This window comes from Vespula pensylvanica, chromosome 1 (assembly GCF_014466175.1).
Source record: "Vespula pensylvanica isolate Volc-1 chromosome 1, ASM1446617v1, whole genome shotgun sequence".
Classification (NCBI taxonomy): domain Eukaryota; kingdom Metazoa; phylum Arthropoda; class Insecta; order Hymenoptera; family Vespidae; genus Vespula; species Vespula pensylvanica.
In genome coordinates, this window is record NC_057685.1 from 19,434,726 (window position 1) to 19,449,725 (window position 15,000).

The 15,000-nt window shown below is 41.4% G+C and overlaps 1 protein-coding gene and 1 long non-coding RNA gene across 6 annotated transcripts in view; both read right to left on the minus strand.

The window, feature by feature from the left end:
• Positions 1 to 1,812: 1,812 nt before the first annotated feature.
• LOC122631485 (unconventional myosin-IXAa-like) lies at positions 1,813 to 14,346 on the minus strand. Of its 4 annotated transcripts, XM_043817217.1 has the most exons (16): positions 14,295 to 14,346; positions 13,760 to 14,025; positions 13,366 to 13,671; positions 12,646 to 13,263; positions 12,278 to 12,576; positions 11,951 to 12,210; positions 11,571 to 11,878; positions 11,134 to 11,471; positions 10,972 to 11,032; positions 10,620 to 10,667; positions 9,500 to 9,826; positions 7,585 to 8,505; positions 7,425 to 7,514; positions 5,123 to 7,347; positions 4,024 to 5,034; positions 1,813 to 3,843 (listed from the first exon to the last, which is right to left on the minus strand). In XM_043817217.1, the coding sequence occupies exons 3-16, from the start codon at positions 13,659 to 13,661 to the stop codon at positions 3,746 to 3,748; spliced, it is 6,900 nt and encodes a 2,299-aa protein (XP_043673152.1). In that variant the 5' UTR covers positions 13,662 to 13,671; positions 13,760 to 14,025; positions 14,295 to 14,346; the 3' UTR covers positions 1,813 to 3,745. The 4 variants fall into 4 exon arrangements, with proteins under 4 accessions (XP_043673152.1, XP_043673160.1, XP_043673166.1 ...); XM_043817225.1 differs by lacking the exons at positions 10,620 to 10,667; positions 14,295 to 14,346 and having other exon boundaries at positions 13,760 to 14,129; XM_043817231.1 differs by lacking the exons at positions 9,500 to 9,826; positions 14,295 to 14,346 and having other exon boundaries at positions 13,760 to 14,128.
• A 72-nt stretch (positions 14,347 to 14,418) lies between these two features.
• The window catches only part of LOC122631615, a 1,700-nt gene continuing 1,118 nt past the window's right edge, over positions 14,419 to 15,000 (minus strand). For both annotated transcript variants that reach the window (XR_006327746.1, XR_006327747.1), the window contains exon 2: positions 14,419 to 14,674. This is a non-coding gene — a long non-coding RNA (uncharacterized LOC122631615). The remainder of the gene's footprint in view (positions 14,675 to 15,000) is intronic.

A 15,000-nucleotide genomic window follows, 5' to 3' on the forward strand; every position in this document is an offset into this window, starting at 1 on the left:
GAAAGAGAGAGAGAGAGAGAGAGAGAGAGAGAGAGAGAGAGAGAGTGAAAGAGAGCGAGAGATAGAGAGAGACATTTGGGAGCAGCAGCAGCAAACATCATATCGTTTCCTATATTTGTAATAAGCGTATTTCGAAAATTCGGCCACGTAGAGCATTATATAGTTTTTTATTCGTCCGATAACGATGCTTGCTGCAATTTTGATTCTCGTCATAGTTGGACGATAAGGACAACGCAAACTGCCGCGCCGTCTCGTAATTTTACGTTTCCGATAACGAACGCGAACCGTGGCCCGATGGTACGCGTCGTGAACGGATACGCTCGGAAGAAAGGATATATATTTAAACAACCGTGATCGTGATATATCGGACGATATTGTCATGAAAGTTTTCCATATTATTTAGACATATGTACGTAGGTAACAACGATAATTGAAACCCCGACTTTTGTTGGAGCACGAAACGTAGAGCCGTGTGTATTAGCGATTTGTTTCTTACTACTGCTACTATGTAAAAATGCGATAAAATGCTTTGCTCGTTTTCTTTTTTAATAGGCTTCCTCTACTTAATATCGAAAAATATCACTCCAAAAGAAAAAAAGAAGAAAGTTCAAATGCAATAAACGTGTGTAGGCTCGATATTCGTTCGCTCTGATCGTCGGGGTATTAAGAAAAATCTTGCCGTCGAACTTCAATATCGTCATCCATTCGATTCTCGTTCATGTTTTCCCCATTGACAGGCTATCGAAATAGACGGGCGCTCGACGATCGTGTATAGCACCTTGCGCGACAGAAGCGTATGCGTACACGTATCGATATCTCTTACCAATCAATTTATACTTATTTCTTATCGTTCGGTAATAGGATACGACTAAACAGCAGTTCGGTCACAAATCTAGGCGATAAAGATTTTATGAAATTACAACGAATAAATTTCTATCGATCTCGAGGGAGGAAGGGTTACGATCGCTATAGGCGTTTGCGAAACTTTAAGTATAACAACTTATTCCTTCGATATGCGATGGGAAGACTAGCCAAAACGAAACAAAACAACTTGTAAGTGTTCACCTTTTTTGTCAGAAATGTACGATGAAACGATAAAGATTTCTATCTGTCTCTGCTTTGTGCCTCTCTGTATGTGTATGTTTTATGTAAATCCTTTCCAAGAGATACAATACTATGTACATTGAAAAATCAACAATAACACTGCTACTACTCGAACAAAAAGACGGTTTATATTATATTTCTTCAACGAAATCGAGATCCACTATAAGATTGCAACGAAGTATGACGTCGGTTTCGCTCGAAACATAACTAATCGCATTTTGCTCAGTGCTGTAGCACGATGTCATGGCTTGTAGAATAAAACACAACGTAGAACGTTAAAACACAACTGTAATCAATAATCTTTAACATTACATCGCGATAACTCAACTATGTCTCCTCCTATCTTTCATATTTCTAAAACTCATCGTGCGCGAAAAGTAAGGGATTAGAAGCGCGTATTAAAAAAGAAAAGAAAGGAAGGTAAAGAAAAGGAAAGATAAGAAGAAGAAAATAAAAAAAAAGAAATGGAAGAAAGGATAAAACGAGCGGACGTATAAAACTCTCGGTTCGGTAACCAGTTGTTTAAAAAAAAAAAAAGAGAGAGAGAGAGAGAGAGAGAGAGAGAGAGAGAGAAATAAAAAATAGAAATAAAAAAAAAAGAAAAAAAAAGAAATAAACGAACGTAATACAAATGATATTTTGACGAGTCGGAAGAAAAGTAGACTTTGAAAGAACGAAAACGGCATATTTTCCTAATCTTCCACTTAATTCTACGTTACTGGGATAAAAGCCGCGTACGTTTTAGTTACTGATCGAGCCGACCGAATTACGCGAAATAAATGTCATTTCCTGTTTGATTTGACCTTTGTCACTAATCGAAACATAAAAAGTACGTCCTTATGGTGGTACGACCATAGACGTTGGAAGACACAAAAAAAAGATCGAGGAACGTGCAAACGTTTCGTTTTACGTTTTGCATATTCGATAATTCAGAGATCTAAAATAGGAATACATATTTCTATTAAATGCAGAGAGAAATAGATTTAATTCGAAAACAGATTTAATTCATCTTCGACAAAGAGATTTAGCGTGTGCTAAAATGGAATTGAGATCATCGCTTGTTTTATCTATATATTCGATGATAAAAATAGGAAATCTTTATATCAACGTTATGATACGTCTTTTTACTCGTTTCCTCGATCTTTCTAATTAGCAAGAAACTTCGACAAACTGGTACGAGGAACGTACGAGAGCGTAAAAGGAATAGAACTTTGACTCCGAATGCGATTAAAACGGAATACGAGCAAAATGAGGCGAGAAAATGAATAAAAAGCGCGCATGGGCCAACGAACAAACTAGGCGATAAAAACGAAACTAAAATGACATGCTATAAATCTCGAGTAAAAAAAAGCCTACTTAATTCTGCCCGCACGAAATTTTTCTAATTTATATATATATATAAATTTATATATATATATATAAATATATACGTGTGTGTGTATATACATAAGTACTCATACGTAAGGTAATTCGAGATGCGCGGTACAGATATATACGTCTATGTCGGATGCGTCTGTTGTATGAAATCGTCGCACGGAAATTATAAAAAAAAAAAAAAAAAGAAAAACCAATCGCAACGAATAAAAAAATCGGCAAGCCCGATATATTATTTATATATCGACGTTTTACCACCTACGATGAATATCGACAGTAGAAATATAACCTTGGTAACGTCTCTCGTAACTTTAACAATAATAACAGACTAATATGAGATAGTCGTATGATATAATATGTACAAGTTATATTTTGGTTTTCCATGTTCTTTCGTATCTTCTCTGCTATAAAGTCTTTCCGCTTAGATCTAGCAATTTGATAATTCGCTGTTCTCAGCCGAGCAGAAGATATCGCCGAAGCAACGAGAACTCTTTTTCGAGGAAAGAAACGAGCAATTCTCCTGTTTGCCATTCGATCATGGAGCCTAGGCTAATGTCGTCGCGCTGTTATCGATCGACTTTTAGTCGCATCGCCGATTCTCTTTGAATTTCTCCGATTGTCAAAGAAAGTGTAACAGATTCATGATTGTGACGATAATCAGGACAGAGAGTCTCATTTAATTCTTATCGAGCAGAACTCCTTACCAAGGTATAGAATTGAAAAGTTTTCGAATGCCTGCGAGAGATAAAGAGTACGAATGATTTCCAAGGAACGATGCGTTCGTTAGATCGACGTATGAAATAAAAATGAAGAAAAAAGAACTATTTGCGGTGGTCGAAGATGAAACGCTCTCGAAAGAGACGCTGATTTAGCGTTGACAGTCTTCGGTAAAAGGAATGTATCCCAGGAAAAGAATAGTTTTTACAGCGATATTAGGTCGACGTCGCGATATGTAAATCGCCACGCCGGGGCGAGCTACGTTTTCCTAAATAAAATTTGACGAAACGTTTCTAACCACGGAACGATGGAAGTAAGCGACGACCCAAAAATCAGCGGCTTGAGATCCTAAAGGGTTAACAAATTACTAGACCTACGTAAAAGTCGTCTTAACTAGCGAATAAAATAACTCGGCGTCTTTCGGATGAGACCAGAATTGGCGGCCGTCGAGAGACCGTCGCTAGACGGAACCATGCGAAGCTTGTCATGCTGCTACACTTTTTTATCGTCCGAGTTTCACGGACAACATGTTGCCTGTGGACGACTGTGGTCATACCATCACCATGTCCTCGTCGACGCTTATGATAGTGGGAAAAGAGTTGTCCGCCGAGCTTTGCCTCTGTATGGGTTTCTTTCGTACCAGACCGTCTAGGAGAAATAGAAAATAACGTTCTTAGAAATAATGTACGCTTACGTAGGACATTTCAAAGGAATTTACTCGTTTTAGATCCGATCGTTGCCTATACCGCAGCGATATACCGTTGCTTATATCGCACGAGAACGTAAACGCGGTTAAAATCTAAGTTTCTAAAGCAGAGGCAAACGTACCGGCGGAAGGTGGAAGCAAATCGTCGAGAGATCCGTCGTCCAAATCCGTAGCAGAGAGAAGGAGATCGTCGTCCGAAGAAGCGCGGGTTAAGCTCGGTAACGTGGACGTCAATAAAGCCTTCTCCTTTTGGATCTCCTGTATGTGATCGACGAGCAACGCTTCCTCTTCGTCCCCTCGATCTCTCTCCCTGTCGGCACCCCCGCTTCGTGCCGTTATATTCGACGTCGCTACGTTCAGTTCTTCCGGACTAAATATCTTGGAGGACCTTAAGCTCGAGAGTCGATGGGTCGCCGTGTGGCAAGCGGATTCCAAGGTATTTATGTCGGCCAAAGTCGCTCTTACGACTCGCAATTTCTCGTGCACGATCGTTTCCACGCAGCGGGTCTGTCTGCCCACGTCTTGAAGCGAGTCTTGCGCCGGCAGGGTTCGATTCGTTCTCAATATACACGGGGCGAAAACGATCGCCAAGGCGGACGATGACATTCGATTGTCGACTTCGTGCAACGCCACTCTCGCTAGATGCACGATCAGTCGTTCCATCAGATCGAAATTCGGCTTCGGCAATTTCTTCAGAATCGCAAAGAGCGTGCTGATTCTATCGTGAGGGTCGGTCAAGTTCGCGGCGTGAAGGAAATCGTCGTAATATTCGAAAGTCAACAGAGGCTCCGGCATGTCTCGGAAGAAGCTCTTCAAAACGGCTGCTAGAACGTGTACCTGATAGTTCTCAAAGTCCACCTTCTCCAAATCACCCTCGTCCATTTTAACCTTGAGCTCTCGTACTTTCGAACTCACTCCGCTCTTTCTGTATATACCCTCCGTGTACAATCCGTGCATCTCTATGGTCGTGATCAATCGATCGACTACCAGGGGCACTTTGCCGTCGCCGCAGTCCAATTTGTACAACGGAACACCGAAAACTCTACGCGAATTCGCTTCGAGCATGGACGCTTCCTTTCCGCACTCGGGCGTTGCCTTTGTGTAACACTTCTTGTGACAGGTCAGCTTGCAATCTGTTCGAAGAGAAAAAGCGATATAGGTAGAGGTAAATACGATCGACGAAACGTATTCTCCGAGAACGAACGATCAAGACGTACTTACTTTGGCAAACGAGTCCTCGTTCGATCGGCCACATGAAGAACGAAGTACAAACTTCGCAAGCGGTGGGAATATTGATGATGGTTAATTGGAACATGTGATTACCATGTCGTATAGGCTCCTCTTGTTTCCGTTTCTTTTCCTTTTTCCGCTTGCTCTTGCTTTGCTTCTCCGGCGCTTCGGTCTTAACCAATGTCATGAATTCGTTCATAAATCCTCTGAAGGCATTAACGCCCATTGTCACGGGAAAATCCTCGCTGGTATTTTCTTGCTTACAGACGGTCTCCATAACGTGAAGAAAATTCGCTATCAGATCGGTGTACTTGATGTTTCCTTCCACGCCCTGTTGAATCGCAACGCTGTAAGTAATCACCAGCTCGTCTTTGAATTTACGCAACGCCTGCTTAAAAACGCGATCCACCTCGCTGGGCTTTCTACCTTCCTCTTGAGCCTCCATTATGTATATCTTTTTAGTAATAAAGTCCTGCATGAGCGCCAATTCTTTGGCATCGGATATGATCTTATCCGTACTATCGGAGAAAGCCGAGGTACCGGTGAGACTGAATTTCGAAGCCACCGCTTGTTTGCTAGCGTCGTACGGCGTACGCGGTGGCTTTCTGTTTTTCCGTCTGTTTGGCGTGTTCGCCAAGAGACATGGCATTTTGAGTACTCCTCCATTCTGAATGCACTTTACGTGATACAATTGTTTGCAATCGACGCACTTGTATCCTTGGGTAACGAAGGCGTCCATTTTCTCGTGACAACAAACGCATACGTCGTCTTTCGCGAAACGCGCTACTTTTCTGAAACGATGACCGGCCAAGGTGAAGAGATTGTTGCCCTTCCACTCCAGCAGATTCATACCAGGGGCGAGTTTCAGTTCGTTCGGGCTGGTGTCCGCGCCGGGCTTGTCGTCGTTCAACGCGGATATCTTCGTAGCTGGATCGGAATTTCTTCTTCGAAGTTCCAAAGTCGTTATGGCGTTCGATCTCATTCGCTTCCCCGGCTGCTGGCCCTTGTAAACCGTTTCGTTCTTATTCACTGGCCAATCGGTGACCGATCTAGAGGTGGCCTCGCTCGGATTGTCCTTTCTCGTCCATACGTTGATATTTTCCATGCGCTTCATGTCGGTCTCCTTAATGGTACCGAGGAAGAGACTCCTCGTCTCTCCGGCGCTGGTGTCCGAGGCGCTCTCGCCCATGGATCTGCATTGGACCTCCCTCGACGGTCGATTTCGTCTGGCACTCCTCACCGGCACGTCCGGCTCGAATTTGTCCTTCGGCCTGGAATTTTTATCTTTGAGATCCGTTCTTCTCGCGAGTACGTTCTTCGCGGCGTTCTCGTCGTTCGCTGGCTCCGCCTTGGCGGTGCTGTCGCCTTCGGAATTTTGCCTTCTCAAATAATTGATCTCTTTGACGTCTTTGCACAATCCGTAGTTTTGTTCCCGTCGTGACGGCGAGATCGGTAGATTTTCCAAGCGATCCCCGGACAGTCGCGACTCGCGAGAATTTTCCATCCGTATGAAACGTTCGCTGGCATCCAATTTGACGTTGTAATTTGCAGCTTCGTTCGGTTGTTCCAACCGAGAGTGCTCCAAAACGTTATCGGCGATGCTCTTATATTGAGAAACGTTCGGGGATCGGGTCACGGTCGCTTTCTGAGGCACCGACATTATGTAGTCGTTGTAATTGATGGACGAATACTCGGTGCGCCTTCGCCAAATATCCGAATTCGGACTGCGGTTCAAATTCGCGTTCGGATGATATTTCGTTTCTCTAGGATTCGTGAACGACGGAGCGACGTTGAAAATGGGCGGAGCACTTTGCACGGCGTTCGGCATATCGCCGTCCGTTTCGCCATCGCTACAACCCGTCGACGAGCTATCGGTTCTTTTACTTATCGAAGACAGTCTGTTGGAGGTCGCTAAATTCGTGTTCGCGACGGCTACGGCCGAGTGATCGCCGCGTTTCGTTCTCGTACTTGGGACCGGCTTGCAGCTCGAATTCTCTTGCGATTCGGAACTATTAACGCTACCTTGAGATTCATAACTTTTTAAGCTAGTGAGACTCTCGATGCTGCTCTTGCGCTCGCCAATTTCTTCGGAATAAAACGTTTCGGTATTTTTCGGTGCGACGCTCGACTCGTGCAACACCCTTTTATTCGTAATTTTCCGCTTGGAGTAGGGCACGCTCGTGTCGCCGGTCGCATCTCTACGTAAGTTTTCTTGCCTGCAAGACGAAATCACAAAGTGTTACGGGACATCGATATAAGAAACGACGTAACAGTGGTTATTCGATCGACTCACTTGACCGGCGTTAGGCGCTTTTGCGCTTCCAACTTTCGAGGCGATACGGTGTACTCCGGCAAGGAACGTTCCTCGCAAATGGACAATGATCTATAAAGGAAAAATGTGATAACGAAGTGAAACCTGGCGAAGGAATCGAAAAAGTTGCGAAGGTACTTACTCCTCCGCGTCCGCATGGGCAGCCGAGTAGGTGATTTTTTGAAGCGTATGCTCCTCGGAATCCCGATTTTCCTGCGGTTCCTCGATCTTTCTCATACTCTTCCTCCGCCTTTTAAGTTCCATGAAAGCTTTCCTAGAGTTGTTACCTCTAATGTAAGCCTGAAAGATCGTTATGCAGGATCTTAATTTTTTAAACCATGTACGTTGTTTGTAACCTCTCCATACGGTTTGAATATGAGTAGCAGCTTCCTTTCTCGCACGTAGAGCCTGTGCAAATCGTAGGGCACATACCATTCTCCAAAACGATTGAATTTGCACCACCGCGTTCTTTAACCTTAAGAACCTTCTCCTTTCCAAGCAAGCACGAAACCAATTTTGTATCGTCGTGATACTCGTAATGATTTGTTGATGCAACTCTATATCCAGCTTTATCTTCTCGGATTCTCGAAGAAATACCTTTGTTGTTCCAAGCTGATAATTGTCTCTATTCAGATTCAACGTTAACAAAAAATCACGTACATCCGATTGCGAACTCAAAAGCCCTTTAGGTAATAACATTCGATACAACTGAATAAATTCGTCGTACGTTAATCGGACGTTAAAGCCCGCTTGTCTGATTCGTACGGTCTCTAACATCCCGGTGTATCTTAGCTGCCGCTGTACGGTTTCTTCGTCGAATTCGTTCGATACTTTATTGGCGTTGCTTTTTATGCATCTAATGAAAAAAGGATTTGCTTGATTCAAGGTATCCATAAGGCTGTGTAAACTTTGTTGAAATTGTGCCGACACGGTCATGGGTTGCTTCCTTGCTTTTCCCGGACCAGTCCCGTAACTTTGCGTTCTTCCGGCGAGAGTTTTCACAGTCTGAAGATTCTTCAGACCCTTCTTACCACGTTCCCTTGGACGAAACGATTTGTTCTTCCTGCAAACGTTTCTGATTGAGTACCATTGATAAATATATCGGAAAAGCGCTCGTCTATTCCTTTTCCTGTTCTTTCGTTTGCTTCATTACTTATTCCATACGATTTGTGCTTTCTCTCATTTCCTCGCGCAAAAGCGTGTACGCGCGTTTCTATGGAATATTACTTGCGCGATAATAAAAAAACAGGACAAGGAAGAAGCGTTATACAATGTCTACTTTGGCGAACGACGGTGCATTGCGATTTGGTTTTTTATTTTTCTTTTTGTAAATCGTTCTTTTTTTTTTCCCACATACTTAATACGAAATGCAAGATATACGACAGCAAACAATTGGCAGAATATACGGAACATGATATAAAGGTAAAAAAGCGTAGAAAGACAATTGTTACACTATAGATGGTTAATTGTTATAAAAATTTGGTGACAAGTTCGTTTGATGGCATGTAGAAAAGTGAAGCGACCATACATCGATACTGTCGTTTCAAAATGGCGAGTACAGTTCGTACGAAAGATTCGACAATTACGAAGTTTCGATATACGCTAAATGTATGTCCATACGAAAAATCTATAGATGAGAAAAGTGATGGGTCAAGTAGCGGGTCTTTTCTTTTTACGAAACGTGTGATCTATAGTTATTGACAAACGAGTAACATGCACCAACCACCATAACGTATTGAAAATTGCGAATATTAAACTACACGTTAGATCGAAAGAAATTTCTGTGATGGAGGATGATAATAGGATTACGTGTTTACAGTTTGAAGGATTGTGCGTGAGGGCTGGAGATCGACTAGATAAAATGATAACGTGTAAAGCCATGTATGTACTGCACGGGAAGACCATTAATATCGTACTAAGACGTGATACGAAGGAAACCAATAGATTCACCCATAAGACCTATATATAGAGCACGCACTACCTTTACTGTGAGCCAGTGATATTTTATAGCTTAAATTAAGTTCTTATCCAAGATCCAGCAAAATACGTTTACATACATGACGATTTGATTAGCGCGTTCCATAACGTTAGCTTCGTCTTTCGGAAGCACCCTCTCTAGCGGTGTATGAGTATCCCGTCTGAATTTATTATTATTACTATGAGGCTGGTCTTCCCTGCCCCTTATTATGTAATTCTTCGTTGTTGTTACATTCGACGGGTGTTGAGTCTGATTAATGTTTCTAAACTGCGGCCACGATAATCGATTGTTGTTTACACTGTCGTTTTCAATTTGTACGCAGGATAATGTGGCGGTGGGAGTGGTCGATGGTAAACAGACATTTCGTTGCTTCTGATAGCTGGGTGGACGAGTATGTTTGTGAGAACTGAAAAATCCTTTCATGCTTAGTTGATTTCTCGACGCGATCGTGTGATTTAATGCTTATGATTACTTGTTTTGCTTATGTAATACTTATGGAATCATAAATAACGAGTTTATCGGATTCAAACATTTATCGTTGATACATTAAACGATCGTAAATAGGCTTGAAGTTCGACGAAAAGAATAAACTGTATCAACGAAGAGACAATTAGAGATTGAAACGACCGATCGCGAATGGTAATCGCAATAATGAATTATACCAAGTAAAAGTTATTATCGCGTTCTCGCTCGCGATCATGCTCAAAAGAGAACGGCAGAAAGAATAATGGACTCGTGAGTGATAAGATATTTTCATGTGGCGAAGGTCATCAGGTTGCACTCTAATCACATCTAATACAGAAGTGCGAACATAGAACTCTAAACAAAGTCTGTAGACATACAGAATCAAAGTGGTGTAACAGCCGTATGGATTTACAATTATAATTCTATGATCCTTGAGAATAGGATTGCCTCTTCGATACGTAAAATGGAAAGGATGTTTCCGAGATCTGCAGTCGTCTTTTGCATTAAACGTTCAGCTGCGATTGTCGCGTACAGAGAGAGAGAGAGAGAGAGAGAGAGAAAGAGAGAGAGAGAAACTTTCGAGCTCGTTTTTCTACAAGCGATAATAACTCCAATCGAGTGTATTTGGCAATCGTCAATATTTCATACGACGTTGTAAATCCATAACGCATCTTAGCCTAACAAAACGTAACATCTCGTAAAATGACACATACAGTGGATCAAATACCACTTACGCAATTCGGTTAATAGTTAGATTGACGGCCGATAACGTCACAAGATGGCTACAGGGACAAAAGACAATGTGGCCAATATAAATATACTCAACGTTCCAATTAGATATGAACACACAAAAACCTTTTTAGCTAGATGCAAATTTATACTCCGTAGGGTGAGACAATATGCAGATCGGACATATTCATAGTCAAGCGTAACGACATTGGTACTTGCTCGTTATGATTATTAATATAAAATCAATAAATGCGCTGCTCTATTAAAGATATAAAAGCATTTGACATATTTTTCAAAGAATCACCCTTCGTGAGAACAGATATAGCATGGAATTGATAGATAAAAACTAATGCATACCTTATCAAATTCTCGTTCGGCGTCCTATACCTGTTTTGTGCAGATGTTTTACTACCGTCGGCTAAAATAAGATACGTCGCACGTCTTAGGATTCGAATTCAAAACCATCGCACTTAGAAACGTTCGATGGCGACACGCAATTTCGACATAACGTATAATTACCTCTACCGTGTCTATGCGCACGTCCTGCTTCCTGAAAAGCGAAATGAGCTCGAAAAAAAGCTCTGAGAATAGCCCATCTAAATACAGCGACTGGATCGGCACCAACGAGTTCTCGTACAAAAGCCAGGGATGAGTTTTTGAGTACACCAACTACTCCATCTGGTCTCATCAAGTCCAAGTTCTTCTCTCTCATATTAGCGGCTTGGTATTTGACAGCCCCTGCGTAATGGCGTACGACGAAGGCCGCCTCGCGTCTTTGCGGCGCTTCGTAGAAAGGATTTTCTTTGTGCACCGTATTAAATTTTTGCAACAGTGTCTCATTCGTTGCACCTGGGAAGCTAGAAAGATATGCATCGACCAAGTGTTATTTTTGCTTGTAATATTGTTGTTATGGGGAGTGAGAGGGAGAGAAAAAAAAAAGAAAAAGAAGTGCTAACTTGCATTGATCATCTAAAAGGCAAAGGAGTCCGTTTGGTTTCCCCTCAATGAGATTCAAACAGCCAGAATTGTCGCTGTATCCTATATCTGTCCATCTGATCCCCTGCTTCCTATACTCTCTTTGTTCGTATTGAAAAACGTGTTGATTGAAGTAATGCTGCAATTGTTCGTTTGCATAATTGATGCACAACTGTTCGAAGCTATTGCACGTCTTGAAATCTTCGAAACCGAAGATATCCAGTACCCCTATACTATTTCCTTGATGATCCCTCAGAGTATCCTTCTTAGAGAGTAAAGCGTGATTGACCTAAGATCATAAACGGTAATTAGTTATAAACGCTGCGCTAATCTTTAACATAAATTTGCCTGAATCTCGTACCTGAAGCACGATCCAATCGAACAAAGCTCCGTATAAACACTTGGCCATTGCGTCTCTCGCCGCTATCGCTTCTGGAAGTCTATAATTAATGACCAACGTTTCGCCAGAAGCTCGTGCGCGTTTCGCAGTTAATGCTGCCAAAAGAGTTTCTTGTTTCACCCTGAGCAACTCGGATATTAATGCGACGACTTCAGGATTCTTAACCCCTACTGCCTCGTCGTGATGATGATAGGATTTTCTTGGTTGAAATTCGACATTACCTGGGAAATACGACGTGGTTAGTTACTCTGATTAAAAACGATTAATAATTTTTTTTGCACTAATCACCGAGTAGAAGAACGGCCGATAAAACTGCAAAAAGTCGTTTTTGCTTCTCCGGCGTGAATCCCACCATCTCCATAGACTGCTTCAGCCGCGAAAATTCATGTCTTTCGTCGATATTCTCAAGACCGTAACAGCCACTTTTGTTTAAATAATTATAACGTTCGCAACTTTCTAAATGTAGAAGTTGTCTTTCCTGTTCGTTTGCCCCAGCTAATAAATAATAAAAAACGTGGTAGTTCCTTTCGTTTCTTCCTTGAGAAACTATCCTTGACTTTTCCAACAGATACTTCTGGACTACTGCCCTGTTGTTTAAACAATAATTATCGTTGTGCGATCCAGTTCGATACATCTCATAGCAAAGAGAAACTTACCCATGTACCATTCCATTTTCTTTATAGTTCACCTGTATGAATTTCCCGAAACGGCTGCTATTATTGTTATGTGCGGTCTTTGCATTGCCAAACGCCTCAAGTACAGGACCAGCGCTGAGTATCGTCTGTTCAACGCCACTACCATGGGAACCCTTTTGACTTAAGGCAGTTAGATGATGTAATAAAAAGTTTGTTGATTCCGTTTTACCCGAACCACTTTCACCACTGATCACAATACACTGATTCCTTTTTTCTTTTAACATGCAATGATACGCCGCGTCAGCTATCGCAAATATATGCGGAGGTATGTCCGGCCCCAATCGTCTGTTTTGATAAAGTTTCACGTACTTTGGATTGTAGATGGGATAAAATTTAAACGGATTTAAAGCAATCAATATGCTGCCAACATAGGTGTATATATTTCCAGCTAAAAATCTAGCACGAAGATTGTCCAAAAGCGTCTGCTCGTTAAGGTCAGGAAGCTGGCATAAATCTGGATATTCTTTGTCTCGTGGTTGATACAGGAATCTATTGAAGTAATCCTTTAATAGTTGCGGATCCATAGGAAATCTACTGTCGCACCATAAATAATCCGTTTGCTTTTTCCTCAAGTAAAACCTAACGGAGATATGACAACAGAGAAGCGTACAAATATTATCTATACTTTCATACGCAAACTTGCGGAATAACTTATAATTCGTTGGAGGAATATCACGTTACCTGTAATACTCTTGCTGGGCAGCACTCTTCGGCCAGAGTAACATAAGCGCTACGGGGCATTCGGAAGGACCAAGTCTTCTTTCTTTACACTCCTGCCCAACAGAATTTCCTACCACTTCTGCTAACTCGTAACCATTGGAAACGTTGGAGACATCCACCAAACCCAATCTCTCGATAATACATTCGACTATTTCCGCCGAGGAGGTCTGTTTCGTAGCTTTGATGGATAGCGCTTCGTATTCGGGGCTCCATTCGCCCACGAATACTTGTACCACTCCGGAACCGCAGTTATCCATATTTATAACCCTGAAAAACATCGTCGTTGAAAGGACATTTCAATCGATATCGATATCCGTGTAAGATACACATATCCAAGTAAAATGCGTTAGATTACCTTCTTGTAATTAGGGTTAGCAAATACGTCCTCTGCCATCCATAGGATACTTCAAGCGTTTCATTATCCCTTCGTTCTTCTTCGTCGTTATATACACCCACTCATATAATGGTTTAAAATAACTTTTACACATTCTGTTTAAAAAAATGTTAGCTACTATGCTCTCACAGTTTTTTCTTTATCGTCAATGGTCTATGTACACACGTTAACTGTATCGTATCTTGAACGGTCATATAACTTTATTTCACCGCACAACTATGCACTAGCTGGAATTAACCAGACTATATTTAAGTAAAATACATAATTTACTTACAGCGTTGAAATTATGCAGAAACAATCGTTCGACTAAATAAAATATCGTAAGCCCTCTTTCTTTCTCCAAATAGCGATACGAACTGCTTAGGAATATCTGTGCTTATTTCTGATCGTCGTCGAGTTTTATAGTCGTTCTGTTACTCGATAATTTGATCGATAGGAAAGAATAGAGTATTATAATTTTGCTCTATAGTATTTCAATATAATAAAATAGATTTACTAAAATTATAATTTTCTCTTTCAGCTTATAAGTTCAGTCAAATAGCAGATCCATATTATCGATCTTGTTCTCAAAGAATAGGAGTATTTCTCGTCAATACGACTATTTTTAACTTAACGTTAAGCAACATTGAATGCCTATAGAATTTTCTTGACAGCCGTCAAGTTATTATCATGAAATTTGTTTCACAAATTGCGTGGGCGTTCTATTGTTGGCAGGCAGTAGAATAGTCCTCTCGCTTTGACAAAAGTATATAGGTCTCGATATATCGGCATATCTATATGCTTTTCAAGCGTTTTATCGCGTTCATCGCGACAGAGACCTTTTCTCATGGACAATATTACTCGTGGAAAGTTTTCTTAATCAGAACAATGGTTTATCTGAAAAAAAGCCAATAAACGAAAGGTCAATTTCTTTGTTACTAACGACAGATGAAACAATTGCATGCACGATCATTCGCAAGGTAATTCAATTTGTGAAAAACGATTGAATATGCGAAAAAAGGATTTCGTAGCCGTAATAAAAAGTTGAAACGTTATTAATAAGATGTACGTTTTGAAGTGGAACAAGGGTTATTCATGCAATATCTCATTCATAGGAACGTTAAAAAGAAACGAGCATCTCGAAGGAAACATGTTATCATCGCAAAATGAAATGACAGCTAGAGATAGGGGGCTTGACGTTCGATACAAAAGAAAAATCGCTG

What these genes read in the sequence shown, in the direction of transcription:
- LOC122631485 (XM_043817217.1), bottom strand. Translation starts at nt 13,661, where the DNA reads ATGGATAACTGCGGTTCCGGAGTGGTACAAGTATTCGTGGGCGAATGG. An exon ending in GCCCAGCAAGAGTATTACAG is followed by an intron (nt 13,264 to 13,365) that starts GTAACGTGATAT and finishes TATCTCCGTTAG; the next exon opens with GTTTTACTTGAGGAAAAAGC. An exon ending in CCGAACGAGAATTTGATAAG is followed by an intron (nt 10,668 to 10,971) that starts GTATGCATTAGT and finishes TTGTCCCTGTAG; the next exon opens with CCATCTTGTGACGTTATCGG.